The sequence below is a fragment of the Muntiacus reevesi genome, chromosome 1 (assembly GCF_963930625.1).
Source record: "Muntiacus reevesi chromosome 1, mMunRee1.1, whole genome shotgun sequence".
NCBI classification, from domain to species: Eukaryota; Metazoa; Chordata; class Mammalia; order Artiodactyla; family Cervidae; genus Muntiacus; species Muntiacus reevesi.
In genome coordinates, this window is record NC_089249.1 from 88,608,280 (window position 1) to 88,626,914 (window position 18,635).

Consider the following 18,635-nt stretch of genomic DNA (forward strand, 5'->3'; position numbering starts at 1 on the left):
AATGGGGACTAAACTTTTTTCCTCTGACAAGAAATTTCATGGTTAAAAATAGAACTATACTATGGGGCTTGCTTAAAGCATTCCAGGCACCTTCTCAGAGAACACAAGATAATAAAACACAAGGAGAGCCTCATAATGGATTTCGGTTCCTCTTTACTTAATTAGAAACAGCAAAGAAATGTGGACATATTTTCTTTACCTAATTTGGACAAATTTCCCTTTCTCTTCATTTCCCAAAGAACCCCAAAATGCCTTCTGGATCACAAGTTACAGTTCTCATTTCTCCTCGTGGCCGTGGGAACAAGAGAGGATCTGTGCCATTCTCAGCACACAGACGAGGACCAGGGAAAAGGACTGCATTGTAACTATTCACAGCAGTGGATCTCCTTCGGACGAAATCAACAACTCACTGTTAATACGGGTCATTATCCCAGGCTTAGAAATATTTTTATTATGGTCAATTTCTGGCTAATGCTGCTTTTGTGAGGGGATGTGTCTGGTTAGCGTCACAGATGACAGATTATGGCACAGATAATCTAAGTGAACAACTAGGGCCACTACATGTCCCCAGATTTCTATCTGTGGAATACACGGACCACTTAACTTTTAAATACAAACATTGACACAAACCATGCTCCAACTCTAGCCCCTAAGCAAAGGCTATAAAGGACAGTATTTCTGTGAAGGCCAAAACTGCAGACCATCTGCATGTCATCAGTAGGGAAATAGTTAGCCAAATTCTAGCAGGTGTAGGCATTAAAGTTGGTATTTACCTATAATTTTTTATAACATGGAAAATGCTTATCTTATAATGTTAAAGTGGGGGAAAGCAGGTCATAAAATTGCATATACAGCCTGATTTCAAAGTCACGAAGAAAACATGCAAGGGAAAAATTCTAAGATAACAAATACCACTAATTAACAGTCTCTGGTAAGATGAAGGGTGATTGGGTGATTCCTCCTTGTATTTTATTATATTTTCAAACTTCTCTATTAAGAAGAAAAATGTTATTATTATTCTTTTAACATCAAATATTAAATATGTAACATCATCACATTTAAACCATATAACCACATTTAAACCCCAGATACTTAGAGTCAGAAGATGTCACAACTCAGTAAGGCCCCTTGGGGATCACGGTCCTTATACCAAGAGGAAAGTGTCCTGAAAACAGAGGACAAAAAGGTGGACACCAGGAAAGACCTTTTTGTTACATGTATTTTACTGTGTGCCGATGACTTTTAGGAAGTGAAAGCTCTTCAGTATCAAGTCAATATTCTCGTGGAGCTATTCAGGGCTATTGCAATGTACTGGGTGTTGGATTTGATGCAGCTCCTCTTAATTAAACTGTGAACCCATGACAACTCCATGGAATTAATAAAGCAAAAACCTTAAGCAGTCTATTCAACCTGTAAGCTACAGTGATTTTATCTGTTACGATGAGATTTAAAGAACTGAGTAATAGAGTCAATACCCATTCCTCACCTAGAAATACATATAAAAGATTTTATGTCTCCCTTCTTTCTCATAATAGTTTTAAAGAAACATCAAATAACAAATGTAAAACAAAATGGAATAAAATCCTATAGACAATAAAAACAGATAACACAAAGAACAAAACCCACATAATCATCTGAATCTCAACAGTCAGAGAAAAAGCATTTGATAACACCCAACACTTACTCGTGATAAAACACTCAACAGATTAGGGATGAAAGAAAACTTCCTCAACTCAATATTTGCTGTCTATGAAATACCTATAGCTAGCAAGATACTTAAGGGTAAAAGATACTTAACAGGAAAAATTCCCTCAAGATCAGGAAATAGACAAGGATGTTCTCTTGTGCCACTACTGTTCAACGCTCTATTAGAGATTCTAGCCAGGACAATTAAGCAAGAAAATTAATTAGAAGGCATTAAGGAAAAGACCCTGATGCTGGGAGGGATTGGGGGAAGGTGGAGAAGGGGGGCGACAGAGGATGAGATGGCTGGATGGCATCACCGACTCAATGGGCATGAGTTTGGGTAAACTCTGGGAGATGATGATGGACAGGGAGGCCTGGCATGCTGCGATTCAAGGGGTCGCAAAGAGTCGGACACAGCTGAGCGACTGAACTGAACTGAAGGAAAACTGAATATAAGAAGTAAAACTATCTCTATTTGCAGATGACATGGTCCTATATTTAAAAAGCCTAAGCCATCAACAAAAACAACAACAACAAACTATTAGGACTAATAAATTCAGCAAGGTTGCAGGATACAAGATCAATGTATAAAAAAGTCAGTTCAGTTTCTATACAGTCGCAATGAATAACCTGAAAAGGAAATTAGGAAAGCAATTAATTTACAGTTGCATCAACAATAAAATACCTAGGACAAATTTAATGAAAAAAGTTCAACATTTGTATGCTGGAAACTACAAACACCATTGAAAAATTTTAAAAGACCCAAATAAATGGAAAGACATCTCATGTTTATGGATTAGAAAACTATATTGTTAAACAGTAATACTCTCCAAACTGATTTACAAATTTGGCACAATCCCTATCAAAGTCCCAGTTATCTTTTCTGAAAATATTAATGAGCTGATCCTAAAATTCACTTGGAAATGCAAGCGACCCATAAAGCCAAAACAATTTTGAAAAAGAACAAAGCCAGAAGAGTCACACTTATTTCAAAACTTACTAGAAAGCTATAGTAATGAAACAATGTGATTCTGGTACAGGAAAAGATAAAAGGATCAACAGAATAGAACTGAAAGTTCAGAAATAAATCCTTTTTTTTTATGGTTAAATGACTTTTGACAAGTGCACCAAATTCAATGGGGGAAAGAATATAGACTTTTCAACAAATGGTGCCAGCACAACTAAGTGTTCACACACAAAAGAATAAAGCTGAATCCCAGCTTCATACCACAAACAAAAATTGACTCAAAATGGATCATAGCCCTGAATGTTTGGGCTAAAACCATAGGTATAAATCCTCACAGTCATGGATTAGGCAATGGTTTCTTAGATATGACACCAAAGCCACAGGCAACAAAAATAAACTGTAGATAAATTGGTCTTCATCAAAATTAAAAACCTGGTGCTTCAAAGGACACAATTAAGAAAGTGAAAAGACAACATACAGAACAGATATTTTCAAATCACGTATTTTGTTAAAGGACTTTTGTATTCAAAGTATGAAAAGCTCCACTAGCCAACAATTAAAAAAAAAACAATTAAAAAAGAGGTAAACAGTATGAATAGACATCTTTCCAGAGAAGATACACATATGACCAATAACTATTAGTATGTGAAAAGATGCTCAACATCAACAGTTATTATGGAAATACAAATTAAAACCACAATGAAATACTACTTCACATACACTTGTTGTTGCTGTTTGATCACTAAGTCGTGTCGACTCTTTTTATGACCCCATGGACTGCAGCCTGCCAGGGCCCTCTGTCCATGGGATATCCCAGGCAAGAATACTGGAGTGGGTTGCCATTTCTTCTCCAGGGGATCTTCCCCAACCCAAGGATCCAATCCTCATCTCTTATGCCTCCTGCATTGGCAGGCAGGTTCTTCACCACTGAGCCACGAGGGAAGCCCTCACATATACTAGGTTGGCTATAATTAAAAAAAAAAAAAAGATGGAGAATAACAATAACTAACCAGTGAGAATGAGGACAAATTGGAACCCTTACACATTGCTGGTCAGAATGCAAAATGGTGCAGCTGCTTTGGGAAAATATTTGGCAATTCCTCAAAGAATTAAAAAGTTACCTGATGACCTAGCATCACTTCTAGGTAGAAATGGAAACTTAATGTCTACACAAAAACTTGTACACTAACATTTATGTCAGGATATTATTATTCATAATGGCCACAAGATGGAAACAATCTAAAGGTCCATCAACTGATGAACAGCTAAACAAAATGTGGTATAGTCTTACACTGGAATATTATTCAGCGATAAAAAGGAATGAATTATTGATACATGACATAATATGATAGATCCTGAAAACATAATGCTAAAGCAGAAGAAGATAGTCACAAAAGCCCACATATATGTTTCAAATCATATGAAATGTTTAAAAAGGCAAATCTATAGAGAGAGAAAGTAGAATAGTGGTTGCCAGAGGCTAGAGGTAAAGTTAGGAATGATTATTAACAGGTACAAGAGTTTGCTTTTTTGGAATGATTAAAAAGTTCTAGAATTAGATACTAGCAATGGTTGTACAATATATATCTGTGAATATACTAAAAACCATTAAATTGATATTTTGAATGGGTGAATTTTATGGTATATTAAGGCTTATTTCAATAAAGCTATTATAAGAAAATAAATAAGAGACACTTGTATTTTCTCTGTTCTTTCCAATTCCAAGGGTCTAAAATCAATATTCACTCTTTATTAAAGGTTGAGAGATTATCAGATGCCAGAACAGGAACCAACACAACACTGTAAAGCAATCATCCTCCAATTAAAAAATTTAAAAAAACAAAAAAGAGATTATTAGATGCCAGAAGATTATTTCATTATACACTATAAAAAGTTACAATATAAATACTAATATAAAACAAACTTTACTAAGATTTAGCTTACCTTTAACATAAATGCAATTCAACAAATATCTTGCATTCATTGTACTGATTCAATTAACACTTGAATCTTTATAGGTGAGTATGATTTTATACATTTAGAAATTTCTAACTGGAATCTAGGGCAGATTTAGTGAAAACACTCAGTATTAAACTCAACAGTGAGGATCGCTCACTTTGATATTCTCAATAAGATTGGGAATAAAAAATTTTTAAATCATCTACCTGCTGAAACACACATAGATTTGTCAGAGGAGCTTAATGAACTACACAGATGAATAAGAAACATTTCCATTTGAGAATATGTATACATGCTATTAAAAAAAAAAGTAGATCTTCCCAACTTAAGGCATAAAAACATTTGACTTACCAAAGATAAATCATTCAGAACAGACACCAAAATGCTCCCGTTTTAATTAACCCTCTCACAGATGAACACTGCAAATAATTACTCTTAAAGCAGATCGACAGACACAGTCACACATACCACCACAGCTCTGGAGACTCGACTAATTGGAAATCTTTTCCTAGTCCAAAGGCAAAGGTGAGGCCCAAGGTTGGGCTGCTCAGCCGTGTATGGAAACACTGCTGTGAAAAGACCAAGAGTAGCACCTACCACCTTCAGTCCTAGGGACCTCCAAGAGTGAAAGCCACGGGCTGGATAAAACGTGGGTCTTAGCTTTGAATCTTTCACTCTTGGCAAGTCATTTAACGCCTCTGGAGGTCCGGTTCCCTCTTTCTTTATACTCTGCCATGTTCCCTGAAGGAGCTGATATAGCTGTGTGTCAACTGATCTGTTTTAAAAATGAGAGGGCTGGCTTTCCCCGGTAGGCCAGTGGTTAAGAAACTGCCTTGCAGCGCAGGGGATATGGGTTCAATCCCTGGTCTGGGAAGATTTCACGTACCGCAGGGCAACTAAGCCTGTGTGCCACGACGACTGACCTGTCCCTGAACCCTGAATCGTGGCTTTAAAGCCGGGGAGCTGCAATTACTGAAGCTTGCGTGCCTACACCCTGAGCTCTGCGACAAGAGAAGCCACCACAAGAGAAGCCCGCACAGCGCAACTAACTAGAGAACAGCCCCCACTCTCCGCAACTAGAGAGAGCCCGTGTGCAGCAACGAAGACACGGCACAGCCAAAAGTAAACAAATAAATATTTGGGGAATAAATGAGGGTCAAAGTAAAGGTAGTAGGTTCACACAAAAATCTGCACCCAGATGTTCACAGCCGCATTACTCATAATAATCAAGAACTGGAAACACTCAAATGTCCATTAGCTGATCAATAGATAAACAAAATGTGGTGTACTCACATAATAGAATATTATTCAGTCATAGAAATGAAGTGCTAATGAGAATTTCTTTTGCATTGAATGCTCAAGTAAAAAAAGGAGGGAATATGTGGTTTTCCTGAGTTTGACTTTTTAAAATCAATCAGTAGTATTTGTAGTTGAGTTACACAGGTTTATGTGGAGAGAGCACAGTTTGCTATAGCCACCAAAAAAAAAAAAGTCTTGCTAACACTTCCCAAGCACTTTGAAATTCCTAAACTTATTTTCTGATATAGAATATGTGGTATTTACTGGCATTATTTTGCATTTCTCAAGACAAAAATGACATTAAGTAAAAGTTGTGTGTAAATTTGATTCACAGGTACTTAAAAACTTTAAAGCTGAAAATGAAATGAAAGGTCCCCAATATTCAGACAATGATATTTTCTTTTTCTGACTATGAGTTTATATCTCATTTATTTTACAAATGGTTTAGTTAAAGCAGGCTTCAATGGTGGCTCAGATGGTAAAGAAGCTACCAGCAATGCAGGAGACCTGGATTCAAACCCTAAGTTGGGAAGATCTCCTGGAGAAGGGAATGGCTACCCACTCCAGTATTATTGCCTGGAGAATTTACTGGACAGAGGAGCCTGGTCCGCTACTGTCCACGGGGTCACAACGAGTCGGACACAACTGAGCAACTAACTCTCCCTTTCTTCTTTAAAGCACTGTTCCTTTTGACATTAAAGTTTTCACTGTACTACATTTTTCATGTAAGACCAAATCCAGAACTGCATTTTTATAGTGCTTTTTCCTCTCAGTGCTGCTAAAAAGAAAAAGCAGCTAACATTTTGAATTTACAACATGCCAAAGATGACACAGAAATTATTACATTTATTTTTATTCTTGTTAAAACTCTGTGAGCAACATTTACCAAGATAGCATGTTAAATTACTGGCATTCTCTGGGTACTAAATAAAAGGCTGCAACTCTCTTTAACAATATATATATATATAAAATTCCCTAGTGATCCAATGGTTAGGATTCTGTGCTTTCACTGCTGAGGGCAAAGGTTCAATTCCTGGTTAGGGAACTAGGATCCAACAAGCTGCAAGGCACAACCAAAAAAATACAGAACAAAGAAGAACAAAAAGTAATTAAAAAAAAAAAAGAACAAAGTACTGATACATATTGCAGTGTGGATGACTCTTGAAAACATGCTACATGAAAAAAGCCAGACACAAGGCTATATATTACAATCCATTTATGTGGAATGTCCAGAATAGGCAAGTTTACAGAGACAGAAAGGAAGTAAGTGGTTTCCAGGGGACAGGAGGTTGGGGAGCAGAGTTGGGGGTGTTGAGGGGGCGAGGGGGAGGACTAAAGGGTGTCAGCTAAGGGTGCAGGATTCTATTGATTGTAATGAAAATGTTCTATAATTGATAGTGGTGATGGTTGCACAACTCTGTGAATATACTATACATTTATATTTATAGTGCAGTATAAACATTGGGTTGGCCAAAAAAGCTTGTCTGGGTTTTTCTGTAACATCTTATGGAAAAACTTGAATGGACTTTTGGCCAACCCAATACTATAGTATAGTATTTAAATACTAAATATACTATAGTATAGTACATTCTCTGTTGGATCAGTGGTAAAGAATCCTGCAGCACATGTAGGAGACTAGGGTTCAATCCCTGGGTTGGGAGGATGCCTTGGGGAAGGAAATGGCAACCTACTCTAGCATTCTTGCCTGGGAAACCCCATGGACAGAGGAACCTGGTGGGCTATAGTCCATGGGTTCACCAAGAGTCAGACACAACTGAGCACATACATAGTGTATTTAAATACACACTATATATTTAGATGGGTAAATTGCATGGGCATGTGAATTACATCTCAATTAAGCTGTTTAAAAAAAATGAGGCCACTGGATCAAAAGCCCATGGTCTCTTCCAGTCAATCTATGACGTACCAAGTTTCCCTGCTCACCTGAGGTCTGGAAGTCTATCTCAATAGGATTGGAGAGACTGGTTGCTGCTTCTCGCCACAGACTGCCCCTGACAGGAGACCAGGCTGTCACCACACAGCGGTAGAGGCCTGCATCTGAGACCTGAGTCTGGTACATTCGATAGCGAAATTCATCTTCCTGCACTTTCTCCAACACAACACCATCCACCCGCGAGGCATCTGTCCAGTTCTCCAGCTTCACCACGGAATCCTGGTCCAGGGAGATGATGTACTTCGTTTCATTGGGACTGGAGAGGTCCCCAACGGGTTTCTCAGCCGTGATGAGAACAGAGTAGCGTGGCGACTTAATATTTTTGGAAGACACTTTGCAAGTCATCTCAAATGTATTTCCGGCAGCGAAGAAAGGCTTGGGCTGCCTTGCCTTCACCACAAGCACGGAATCTGCAATGAAGTACCAGAAAGACGTGATTTCTAACAGGATTAGCTAAATGGATATGCATCTGAAAGCACAATGTCAAGGAAATAGAAAGTTATTTGTAAATTGCCACACAATAGCATTTAGGAAAATCTGGAAACTCAGAAAGAAAATAGCGTGTGTCAGGAAGCAGGCTGAACACCACCACGCTGGAGGAGGCAGAGCAATCTGCTTCAATTTAATAGGTGTGAGAGGACAGAGGATCGATGGGTGAGAATTTGCTTTGAAGGATTCTCTTGAGAAGCCTTGAGAAGTCTCACCCACAGTGAGAATTTGGGAAGCTGTTGGTGCCCCCACGGATGTGAGCCAGAACTTGCTTCTAGTGAAGTGGGGAAGATGCAGCTCTAGGCATTGCCACCTGCCTCTCCCCATTGGGGCTCCCCTGGGTGCAAGGATAGTAGCAGAGCAAGTGAGAAATGGGTTCTACCGCTGTTTCACCATACGATGGTAACATTATAGAACAGGTCATTACTAACATGACTGCAACATACACATGTAGATCTGGGTATGAAGATCTGACTGCAAAGATGCATAGTCATTTCCAGAGATGCAATTAAAATTTAATTAATTTTAATTCTGAACTAGCATCCAAGGCTACTATCTTAAAGGCTTAACTGTGTTACTTCCTGTCTCTCTGTCAGAAAAAAAAATTAATCTCTAAGCATACACACATTAGAATTCATCTATATTATAATATTAATAGCTCAATGCCAGGCACTTGGAAGATACCTAAATGTTTGCTGAGTGGATAGATAAATGAGTTAAATACAACCCTTTTACCCTTTAATGATATAATTCTGTAACCCATCTAGTTACAAAACAAAATTTTTATGCTGGGGTTTTCTGGGGAATAGTTGTTCCACCAAACTATTAGGACAACACGTATGTTACAGGGTCTCTCCAGAATTACTGATTCTTGAGGTTCCACTGAGCCACTCACATTCCTTCTTGGAGCTTCAATTTGTGAGATTAGAAGAGATCACTAGAAGCTAAACAGGAAAAGAGTCTGAGGACTGTGTTCTTAGGCATCTAATGTTTGAGGGTCAGGAAAGTAAATAGAAATCAGCAAAGGAAGCTGAGAAGAGCTCAAGGTTGGAAAAAAGCCCAGAGAGGATGGTGTCCCACAAACCAAGGAGAAACCAAAATATTTCCAAGAAGAGGGAATGATCACTGTGGTAAATCCTGCTAAGTCAAGAAAGATGACTACCCATTAGATTTTGCAGTATGTCACTCACTAGTCATCTGGGTCAAAAGCCAGATGAGAGGAGATTAGAGAATAGGAGGAGAGAAAGTGGAGACACTGAGAATAGACAAATCAAAGAAAAGAAAGAGAAAGGGGTAGGCAAGGGGTGTGGAGAACAGAAAGACGGAGGTGGGGGAAGCAAGATCAAGACTCAGTTCAGTTAAGTTCAGTCGCTCAGTCATGTCTGACTCTTTGCGACCCCATGGACTACAGCACGCCAGGCCTCCCTGTCCATCACCAACTCCCAGAGTGTACTCAAACTCATGTCCACTGAGTGTGTGATGCCATCCAACCATCCTATCCTCTGTTGTCTCCTTCTCCTCCTCCTTCTGCCGTCAATCTTTCCCAGTATCAGTGTCTTTTCAAATGAGTTAGTTCTTCACATCAGGTGGCCAAAGTATTGGAGTTTCAGCTTCAGCATCAGTCCTTCCAATGAATATTCAGGACTGATTTCCTTTAGGATGGACTGGTTGGATCTCCTTGCAATCTAAGGGGCTCTCAAGAACCTTCTCCAACACCACAGATCAAAAACATCAATTCTTTGGCACTTAGCTTTCTTTATAGTCTAACTTTCACATCCATACATGACTACTGGAAAAACCATAGACTAGACGGATCTTTGTCGGCAAAGTAATGTCCCTGCTTTTTAATATGCTGTCTGGGTTGGTCATAACTTTTCTTCCAAGGAGTAAGAGTGTTTTAATTTCATGACTGCAGTCAACATTTGCAGTTGTCACTGTTCCCACTGTTTCCCCATCTATTTGCCATGAAGTGATGGGACCAGATGCCATGATCTGAGTTTTCTGAATGCTGAGTTTTAAGCCAACTTTTTCACCCTCCTCTTTCACTTTCATCAAGAGGCCCTTTAGTTCTTCTCTGCTCTCTGTCATAAGGGTGGTGTCATCTGCATATCTGAGGTTATTGATATTTCTCCCAGCAATCTTGATTCCAGCCTGTGCTTCATCCAGCCCAGCGTTTCTCATGATGTACTCTGCATATATGTTAAATAAGCAGGGTGACAATATACAGCCTTGATGTACTCCTTTTCCAATTTGGAAGCAGTCTTTTGTTCCATGTCCAGTTCTAACTGTTGCTTCCTGACCTGCATACAGGTTTCTCCAGAGGCAGGTCAGGTGGTCTGATATTCCCATCTCTTTAAGAATTTTCTACAGTTTATTGTGATCCACACAGTCAAAGGCTTTGGCGTAGTCAATAAAGCAAATATAGATGTTTTTCTGGAACTCTCTTGCTTTTTCGATGATCCAATGGATGCTGGCAATTTGATCTCTGGCTCCTCTGCCTTTTCTAAATCCAGCTTGAACATCTGGAAGTTCATGGTTCAAGTACTGTTGAAGCCTGGCTTGGAGAATTTTGAGCATTACTTTACCATCGTGTTTGAAATGAGTGCAATTGTGTGGTAGTTTGAACATTCTTTGGCATTGCCTTTCTTTGGAATTCGAATGAAACCTGACCTTTTCCAGTCCTGTGGCCACTGCTGAGTTTTTCAAATTTGCTCACATATTCAGTGCAGCACTTTAACAGCATTATCTTTCAGGATTTGAAATAGCTCAACTGGAATTCCATCACCTCCACTAGCTTTGTTTGTAGTGATGCTTCCTAAGGCCTACTTCACCTCGAATTCCAGGATGTCTGGCTCTAGGTGAGTTATCACAACATCGTGATTATTTGGGTCGTGAAGATCTTTTATGATCAAGATTAGTTTAGCTTCAATTTAAAAAGACCACAACAAAAGATCTAACAGCATGTTAATAGGCCAGTGGGAAACAATGGGAGTGATCTAGAAAGATAGGTGTGTTGAGAGGATAAGCTGAGTGGAATTGAGAGTATGGAGGGCTCTCAGTTATCAGATGTGAGATTTCTAGTGTAGGGTGTAAGCTTGGGAGTGAATAACCCAAACAGGACAAAGGTCATGATACTAGAGAAGGGGACATGAGACAAAGAATGAAAGGCTTCTCAACCTCAGATGCACCTGAGAACCATCTTGGGTGCATCTGAAAATTTCAGTGCCCAGATTGCAAGTAACCTCAGGCCAGTTTAGACAGAACCTCTTGTGCGACTTCAGCTTCAGTACTTTTTTAAAGCTCCTTGGGTGACTCCAACAGGCAGCCAGATGTGACCCAGTGCCTATAAGGATCATGAAGCCAGCAAGACAGCAGGACAGAGGGGCTGTGAGACAAGAGTGAGCATCTGCACAGCATTCATGGGGAGGACCCAGGAGTGACAGCAATGAGAGGAGGTGAAACCATCTGATGACTGGAGACCTGAGGTTAGACGTTTTTAGGGAGGAGGAAAAAGGGCCTGGAGGCTGCAGTGAGGGACGTGCAAGGCACCTGCCCCATCGAGACTGGGTTACACAGTGACAAGAAAACAGCACCACTCAGGAAGACTCCAGGGAAAATGCTGTCCTCGGGGAGAGCTAGGTGGGGGATGCTTACCGGGAGGAAGAGAAAGGAATATTCAAAGATGAGGTCAGGAAGCAGGAGATTTTGCCAAGTTCTAGAGGGCCCAGTGTGGGGTTTGGGGATTTCAGAGGCTTGGCAATGAGGCCACAAAAGCATGTGGAGGGCTGTGAAGGAGGACCCAGGAGGCCTGGCCTTCCTGCAGTGACGGACTAGACCAAGGATAAAAGCCTTGACCAGTTCTGATGTCCCAAGGCACCCAGGGCTCTGAGCATTCAGGAGGAGACTGCATCAAAGAAACTGTTTCCCTGAAGTTCTTGTCAGCTCACCACAGGAACGGTGTCTCTGGATGGGTGACTGGCCACTCAGGGGTAGATGCCATGGCCTGGGGCTGCCCACTCACTCTGGGATTACCTCGAATGTGCCAGCATCCAGCAGGAAGTCATGGACCCTGAAACACTCCCAAGGACTGTGTGAAGTTTGGCTTGAGACCAGCCAATGGAGTGAGAGTGTCGATGGCTTCTCTAGGCACCTGTGAGCTCCCACTAGATGATCTTCTATCTCCGACCAAGCCCCAGCCCTCTCATTAGGACTTAATCCTCTCAGTGTCAGCCCTGCAAAGGGATTCATGCTGAGGATAAAAGGAACAGTCTCTTGACTGCATTTCTTAGATTCCTAGTATAAAGGGAAACCTGCAGGGTGACTGTGAATCTGAAAATGCAGAGCAGGACGACCGAAGTCAAAACAAACCAAAAATGTTCATGAACGAGAAGAAAGTGCCTACCTTCCAATGCCCAAAATATGTTGATGGGCTTGGAGAAGACGTCCTTGCTCTTCACCCAGCTACTGTTACGCTGCTTGGTCCAGGCAGACACAACACAGTAATAATTGCCCCTGTCTTCCTCTGTAGTCCTTTGGATCCGGAAATTGAACGTGTCCGGGTGCTCCTTAGAAAAAATGAAGTCTCCCTCCCGGGCCCGCTGCTTGCTCCGCTCCCCGTACTTGACTGTCCAGTCCCCATTCATGACGGCCAGGAGCTCGCTGGCCACCACGTCGTCGTTGCGCCGGTTCACCCTGTAGTACCAGGACACTGTGAAACGGACGCTCGCCTCTGGGTTCTTCACATCCACGATCCGGCATTCCAGCTCGGTGAGGTCGTCTGAGAACTCAGGGACCTTAGAAGCATTCAGGTACACCTGATAGTCTGGTTCTGAACAAGAGGGGGCCAGGATTAAAAAAAAAAAAAAAAATCAATCAATCAAATCAGACACAGCAATTTCCCAAGAACTAACAAAAGGAACAAGACAAGCACTATTCTTGCCCTGATGATTAAATGCCCATCCTACCAGCTACAGTGAAAGAAACAGAAGTCTTTACATTGCACGGGAAGGATCCTCTGAGGCTGTCACAAAACTTGATATCACAAGTTTTGTTATCACAAAACTTGCTAAACACTGGCCCCACTATGCCCCTCAAAAAAAAACTCCCAAGGCCAGAAGCTAAATACCTCCCATCAGAGTCTCATCTTCTCAGAGGGCTGGGGTCGGCTGTCAGTTTCCCCTGGAGCTTAGTCTTTTGAGAATCTCTTAATTGTATCCATGCTCTACCAACATGTCCTCTAGCATGCCAGGCAGTGCCCAGAGACCTCCAAAGCCCCCACTGGAAGATCTCAGGACCTCAGAATACACTTTGTTCTTGAGGCCAGTCAACGCCCCACCGCTCTGGTTCCTGCCATCCTTGGCTTTGGCCCAAAGGTAAAGTCCTCATTTCCCCATGTATGCTGGTTGCTCAGCCGTGTCCGCCTCTGCAACCCCATGGACTGTAGCTGGCCAGGCTCCTCTGTTCATGGGGTTTTCTAGTCAAGAATACTGGAGTGGGTTGCCATTCATTTCTGCAGGGGATCTTCCCTACCCAAGAGATTGAACCAGGTCTCCTGCATTGCAGGCAGATTCTTTACTCTCTAAGCCACCAGGGAAGTCCCCATGTATAAACATACTTAAACTCCCCCGAAAGTATTTTTTTCCACTGACACATGTAATTCTCCCATTCAATTCTGCCAACCTTGAAGCTAGCTCACTGTGTTCCTGGCCTGCTCATGATGACCACTCTGCTCCTCGCCAGGCAGGTTCTGATGAGGGAGGGAGGGAAGTCAGTGTTGTCCTCATGTCCCCACTGCCACTGTCACAGTCCAGTTCCTTTTCACTTGTATAAAAAGCCCTCCTGCTACGGGGGTCATGTTGGCATCTAATCCATTTCTGCAACTCAACATTTCACAGCCTCCCAGAAACTGCTACCGGGGCCCCTTCACGCTTCCTTCCCTCTACCACCACCCTCTCTGGGTGTCACGCCTCATCATCTGAAGTCCTCTGCTCACCACAGTCTCACACCTCTATCTGCGGAGGCCTCTCCTCCTGACTTCCCTACAAATGTGCTCTCATTCTTTCATCTCCTCTGTGACCCCTTCCTGGGCCCCCCGAGTGTGAAACCCTTTCTCTGTGCTCCCATAAGCAGCAAGTTACTCCTTGCTTGAAGGCCTTGTCCCCATGCTCCAAATACACAGCCTTCTATGCAGTAGTCACTTGGTGTGAAGCCTTTTAAAAAAAGGCTACATTTTTCTCCTGTAGCACTTTGCCTGTTAGGAGACGAATAATTCTACCTACACAGAATTTTCCATTTGCCTATACGATATTCACATCACCTCCATCAGACAGTTTAGTTTTATTTAATGTTGCTTTTATTTATGACTCATACCAATTATAAACTGCTGAGGTCAAGGAACTGTTCTTTTGTGATTTACACTTCTAACAAAATGTATAACATCATGACTTCCCCAAGAATGATTCAGTGGCCAGGAAATGGAAAGAACTCAAAATCCTAATTCCCTCAAATGTCATATTCACAAGCATTTAGCTGCAAGCGAGCCTGGACCCCCTGCCACAAAAAATTCAATCAATGCTGCTCAGCCTGCTGATGAAAGAATGTCCTCAGCGACATGGATGTTACAGAGTAACACGTGAGAATGTCATCTGCCACCTTGTCTCAGAGGTGAATGTGTTGAAGATGCATCACTGGAGGGTTTCCTGGCCCTGGGCAGAGTGCTAACACACACACTGCCTCTCCAGCATCTGCTGACTCTGGAACCGACACTGAAATGTCACATGCATAAGACAAGGCATTCCCAAATGACCCCACATCCAGGGTTTCAGGTCCTTCCCTCATGTCAGAGTTTGGCACGGCAGCAGGGGTGAGGACAAGGTCAAACAAGTTTATTTAATGCGGAAAGGACAGACTTGAACGGGTTGTGCATGCAGTAAGACTGCCCTCCTCAGCCCTGGCAGGACCAACCGTGAACACCATATCACCAAGAGTCCTCTCGAGCAGGAGCAACCTGCTGCGCTCTGAGCGCAGTGGGAAGACCCTTCCCATGGGTCACCACATTAACCTGAACAACAAACCGTGAAGCCGTAAAGAGCAGTGGTGAGGAGCCAGGGGTCTGGAAGACAGACTGGGTCTCAACCTGACTGTGCCATGATTGGATGTGTGACACTGGGCAGATTACTCAAGCTCTCTGGTGGCTCATCTGCAAAAATGGGGAGAATAACACTCACCACCTCACAATGTTATCTTGAGGATTCATAGTTAAAATATAGGTGAAAGTGCTCAGACTGGTTGCTTAGTCCTGGGGGTGGGGGGAGGGAGGGTGTACAGGCAGAGGCGGGTGGCGAGTGAGATGAATTGGGCTGCAAACATGTTATTGTTGAGATGCAGTGGAGACAAGTCAAGATGCCGAAGACAAAGCTTGGTGCCATCGTCTGAACCTGGAGACTAAGAGAGAGCTGAGGCCAAAGCAGGGGAAGGAACACACATCCACTCCCCAAACACACACAGCCGGCGCCTCCCCTTACCTTTCCAACCACTGCTCCTGGTACCACACCCCGTTCTTCACCCCCCTGTGCCCACTCCCACTCTCCACGCAGATGGTCCCTAAGTCTCACAGTTCTACCTCCTCAGCGTCTCTGCCACTTCCCGAAGTCCAGGGCTCACACATGGTAGGTGCTCGACAGGTATTTGTGCACGGAAGTGAAAACCTCACAACTGCCACTCCCATCCTGGCCCTCTGCCTCCATCCAAGACTAGCGTGATAACCTTCCAACCTGCCTCCAGGTTCACACGCTAGGTCATCTGCTCAAGAAGGTTGTCAAGGCTTTGCCTCTCATCTACTGAGTTAGGGCTTCCCTGGTGGCTTGCTGCTGCTAAGTCACTTCCGTTGTGTCCGACTCCGTGTGATCCCATAGACGGCAGCCCACTAGGCTCCCCCATCCCTGGGATTCTCCAGGCAAGAACACTGGAGTGGGGTGCCATTTCCTTCTCCAATGTGTGAAAGTGAAAAGTGAAAGTGAAGTTGCTCAGTCATGTCTGACTCTTAGCGACCCCATGGACCGCAGCCTACCAGGCTCCTCCATCCATGGGATTCTCCAGGCAAGAGTACTGGAGTGGGGTGCCACTGCCCTGGTGGGTTAGCAGCAAAGAACTCTGCCAATGCAGGAGACGGGTTTGATCCCTGGGTCGGGAAGATCCCCTGGAGAAGGGCATGGCAATCCACTCCAGTATTCTTGCCTGGAAAATCCCATGGACAGAGGAGCCTGAAGGGCTATAGTTCATGGGGTTGCAAAGAGTCAGACACAACTGAAGCAACTTAGCACACACACACATGCACTGAGTTAAGAACACACCCCCCAGCCTGGTATTCAAGGCCCTATAGAACATGAGTCTAACCCCTCTGCCCAGCCCCACTGCCCGCTTCCCTCAGTATCCACTCTAGACGCCACTCCTTCATCACCTCCTCTGCCTTCTTCCTGCTGTTGCCTCTGCCTGAGCACCTGGGACACCTGCTCAGTCAGGCGCTGAGTAAATGACTGAACAGATTCCTCTCCTCCTCTCCCACAGAGGGCCTGTATTCAAATGTGGAGAGAGGACAGCACCGGGGCTGCAGCACGTGTGCATCTGGTCGCAGGAATTCCAGCTTGGCAGAAGAGCAAAGTCTCTTCGTTGACAGGCTGGTCTCCTTGTTCTCTGTTAAAACTAAATCTTAGGTCCCAAGAGGAGGAACCTAACTAAAAAACAAACAAACACGTGGACGTGAACTTACAAGGCGTAAGTTACAGTGTTTTAAAGCAGTGGCCCCTAATCCTTTTTTGGCACCAGGGACCAATTTTGGGAAAGACAATTTTTCTTTGGACTGGGAAAGGGGGGAGGTTGTGGGGAGAGGTAGGGGAGATGGTTTTAGAATGATTCAAGTACATTACATTTATTATGCACTTTATTTCTAACCCAATGCCACTGGTAATCTAACAGGATACCAGTCTCAGGCCTGGAAGTTGGGGACCCCTGGTTTAAAGGATGCACAAAGGTCCTCTGAACCATCCCCCAGCCTTGGAGATCATCTTTCAGACTTACACTCCTAGAGAAGATAGGACTTCACTGCATCAGACTGGTAGGGGTGTACGTGGGTTCTTATTTCCTTTTTGTTTTGGTGCATGTGTGGAAATCTTCCTTTATTGCTGTTTCACAATTTTAAAAAACTGTTGGCAGAGATTGAGCCTGTTTCTCACGGTCCAAGGTACACAGACCTCACTCTGAACAGACAGAGACAGCCCTGCTACTGAACAGGAAGGCCTCCTTTGAACTCACTAGCCTGCCCACTTCTACTTCTTATTCAGCAAACACTCACAGAGACCCTACCACCTGCCAGGCTCCCTGCTCTCTAAGGACTTTCCTTGAACATCGCCTTGAATTTCAGTTACATGTCTGTTTGCCTCATGGACCTTCATTAGGGCTCTTCACGGGGTCTGGGACCCCCGACTTGATTCATCTGTGTGTGCTGTGCACATAGTGCCTTGTACATAAAAGACATTAACACACTTGCTGAATTGGACTAAATTTAATACTTTGCATAAAAATGCTCATTTTCAGCATAAGCATTCCACTACTGATTACTGCTATATTCTGCTTGATCTCATCAAGAAATCATCTAAGAACGTAATGGTGGTTATGTTTAAAAAATGCTTATCAGTGAAAGATGCATACTAAAGTATTTAATGGCAAAATGACATGATGTCTGGGATGTGTTTTAAATTCTTTCAGAAGAAAAAAAAACAGGGCGGCAGGGGAAAGAAAGAGAGGAACAGGGTGTGTGTGTGTGTGTGTGCGCGCGTGTGTGTGTGTGTGGAACAGGGTGTGTGTGTGTGTGTGCAGGGTGTGTGTGTGTGTGTGTATGTGGAACAGGGTGTGTGTGTGTGTGGAACAGGTGTGTGTGTGTGTGTGTGTGTGTGTGTGTGTGTGTGTGTATCCCAGGGAAGGAAGAGAGATGAAGTAAGATTAGCAAAATACTGGTAATTGTTGAAGCAGGTGGTTTGTTCTACTACTGTGTAAACTTCTGTTCCAAAAGTTTAGAATAAACAGCCCACCCACCTAGTAAACCCTTTCACAGAATACTGAGGCCAGTGTAAGGCACGACATCAATAACCTTCCAGAAACAAAGATCTCTCCCTAACCTGTCTCCCAGGTCAACCTGCTCACTTACACATCACCTCCCGAAGCTTTCACCTCCCATAGTGCAAACCCTATCACCACCAAGAAAGACTTTATTTTTTGATTATGGAT

The 18,635-nt window shown here is 42.9% G+C and overlaps 1 protein-coding gene across 1 annotated transcript in view; it reads right to left on the reverse strand.

Moving 5' to 3' along the window:
- Positions 1-18,635, reverse strand: part of PTGFRN (prostaglandin F2 receptor inhibitor) — an 83,555-nt gene that overhangs the window by 12,790 nt on the left and 52,130 nt on the right. The window contains exons 5-6 of the mRNA XM_065906208.1: positions 12,757-13,182; positions 7,856-8,275 (exon numbers count right to left, since the gene is read on the reverse strand). Coding sequence (XP_065762280.1) covers positions 7,856-8,275; positions 12,757-13,182 — 846 coding nt within the window. The remainder of the gene's footprint in view (positions 1-7,855; positions 8,276-12,756; positions 13,183-18,635) is intronic.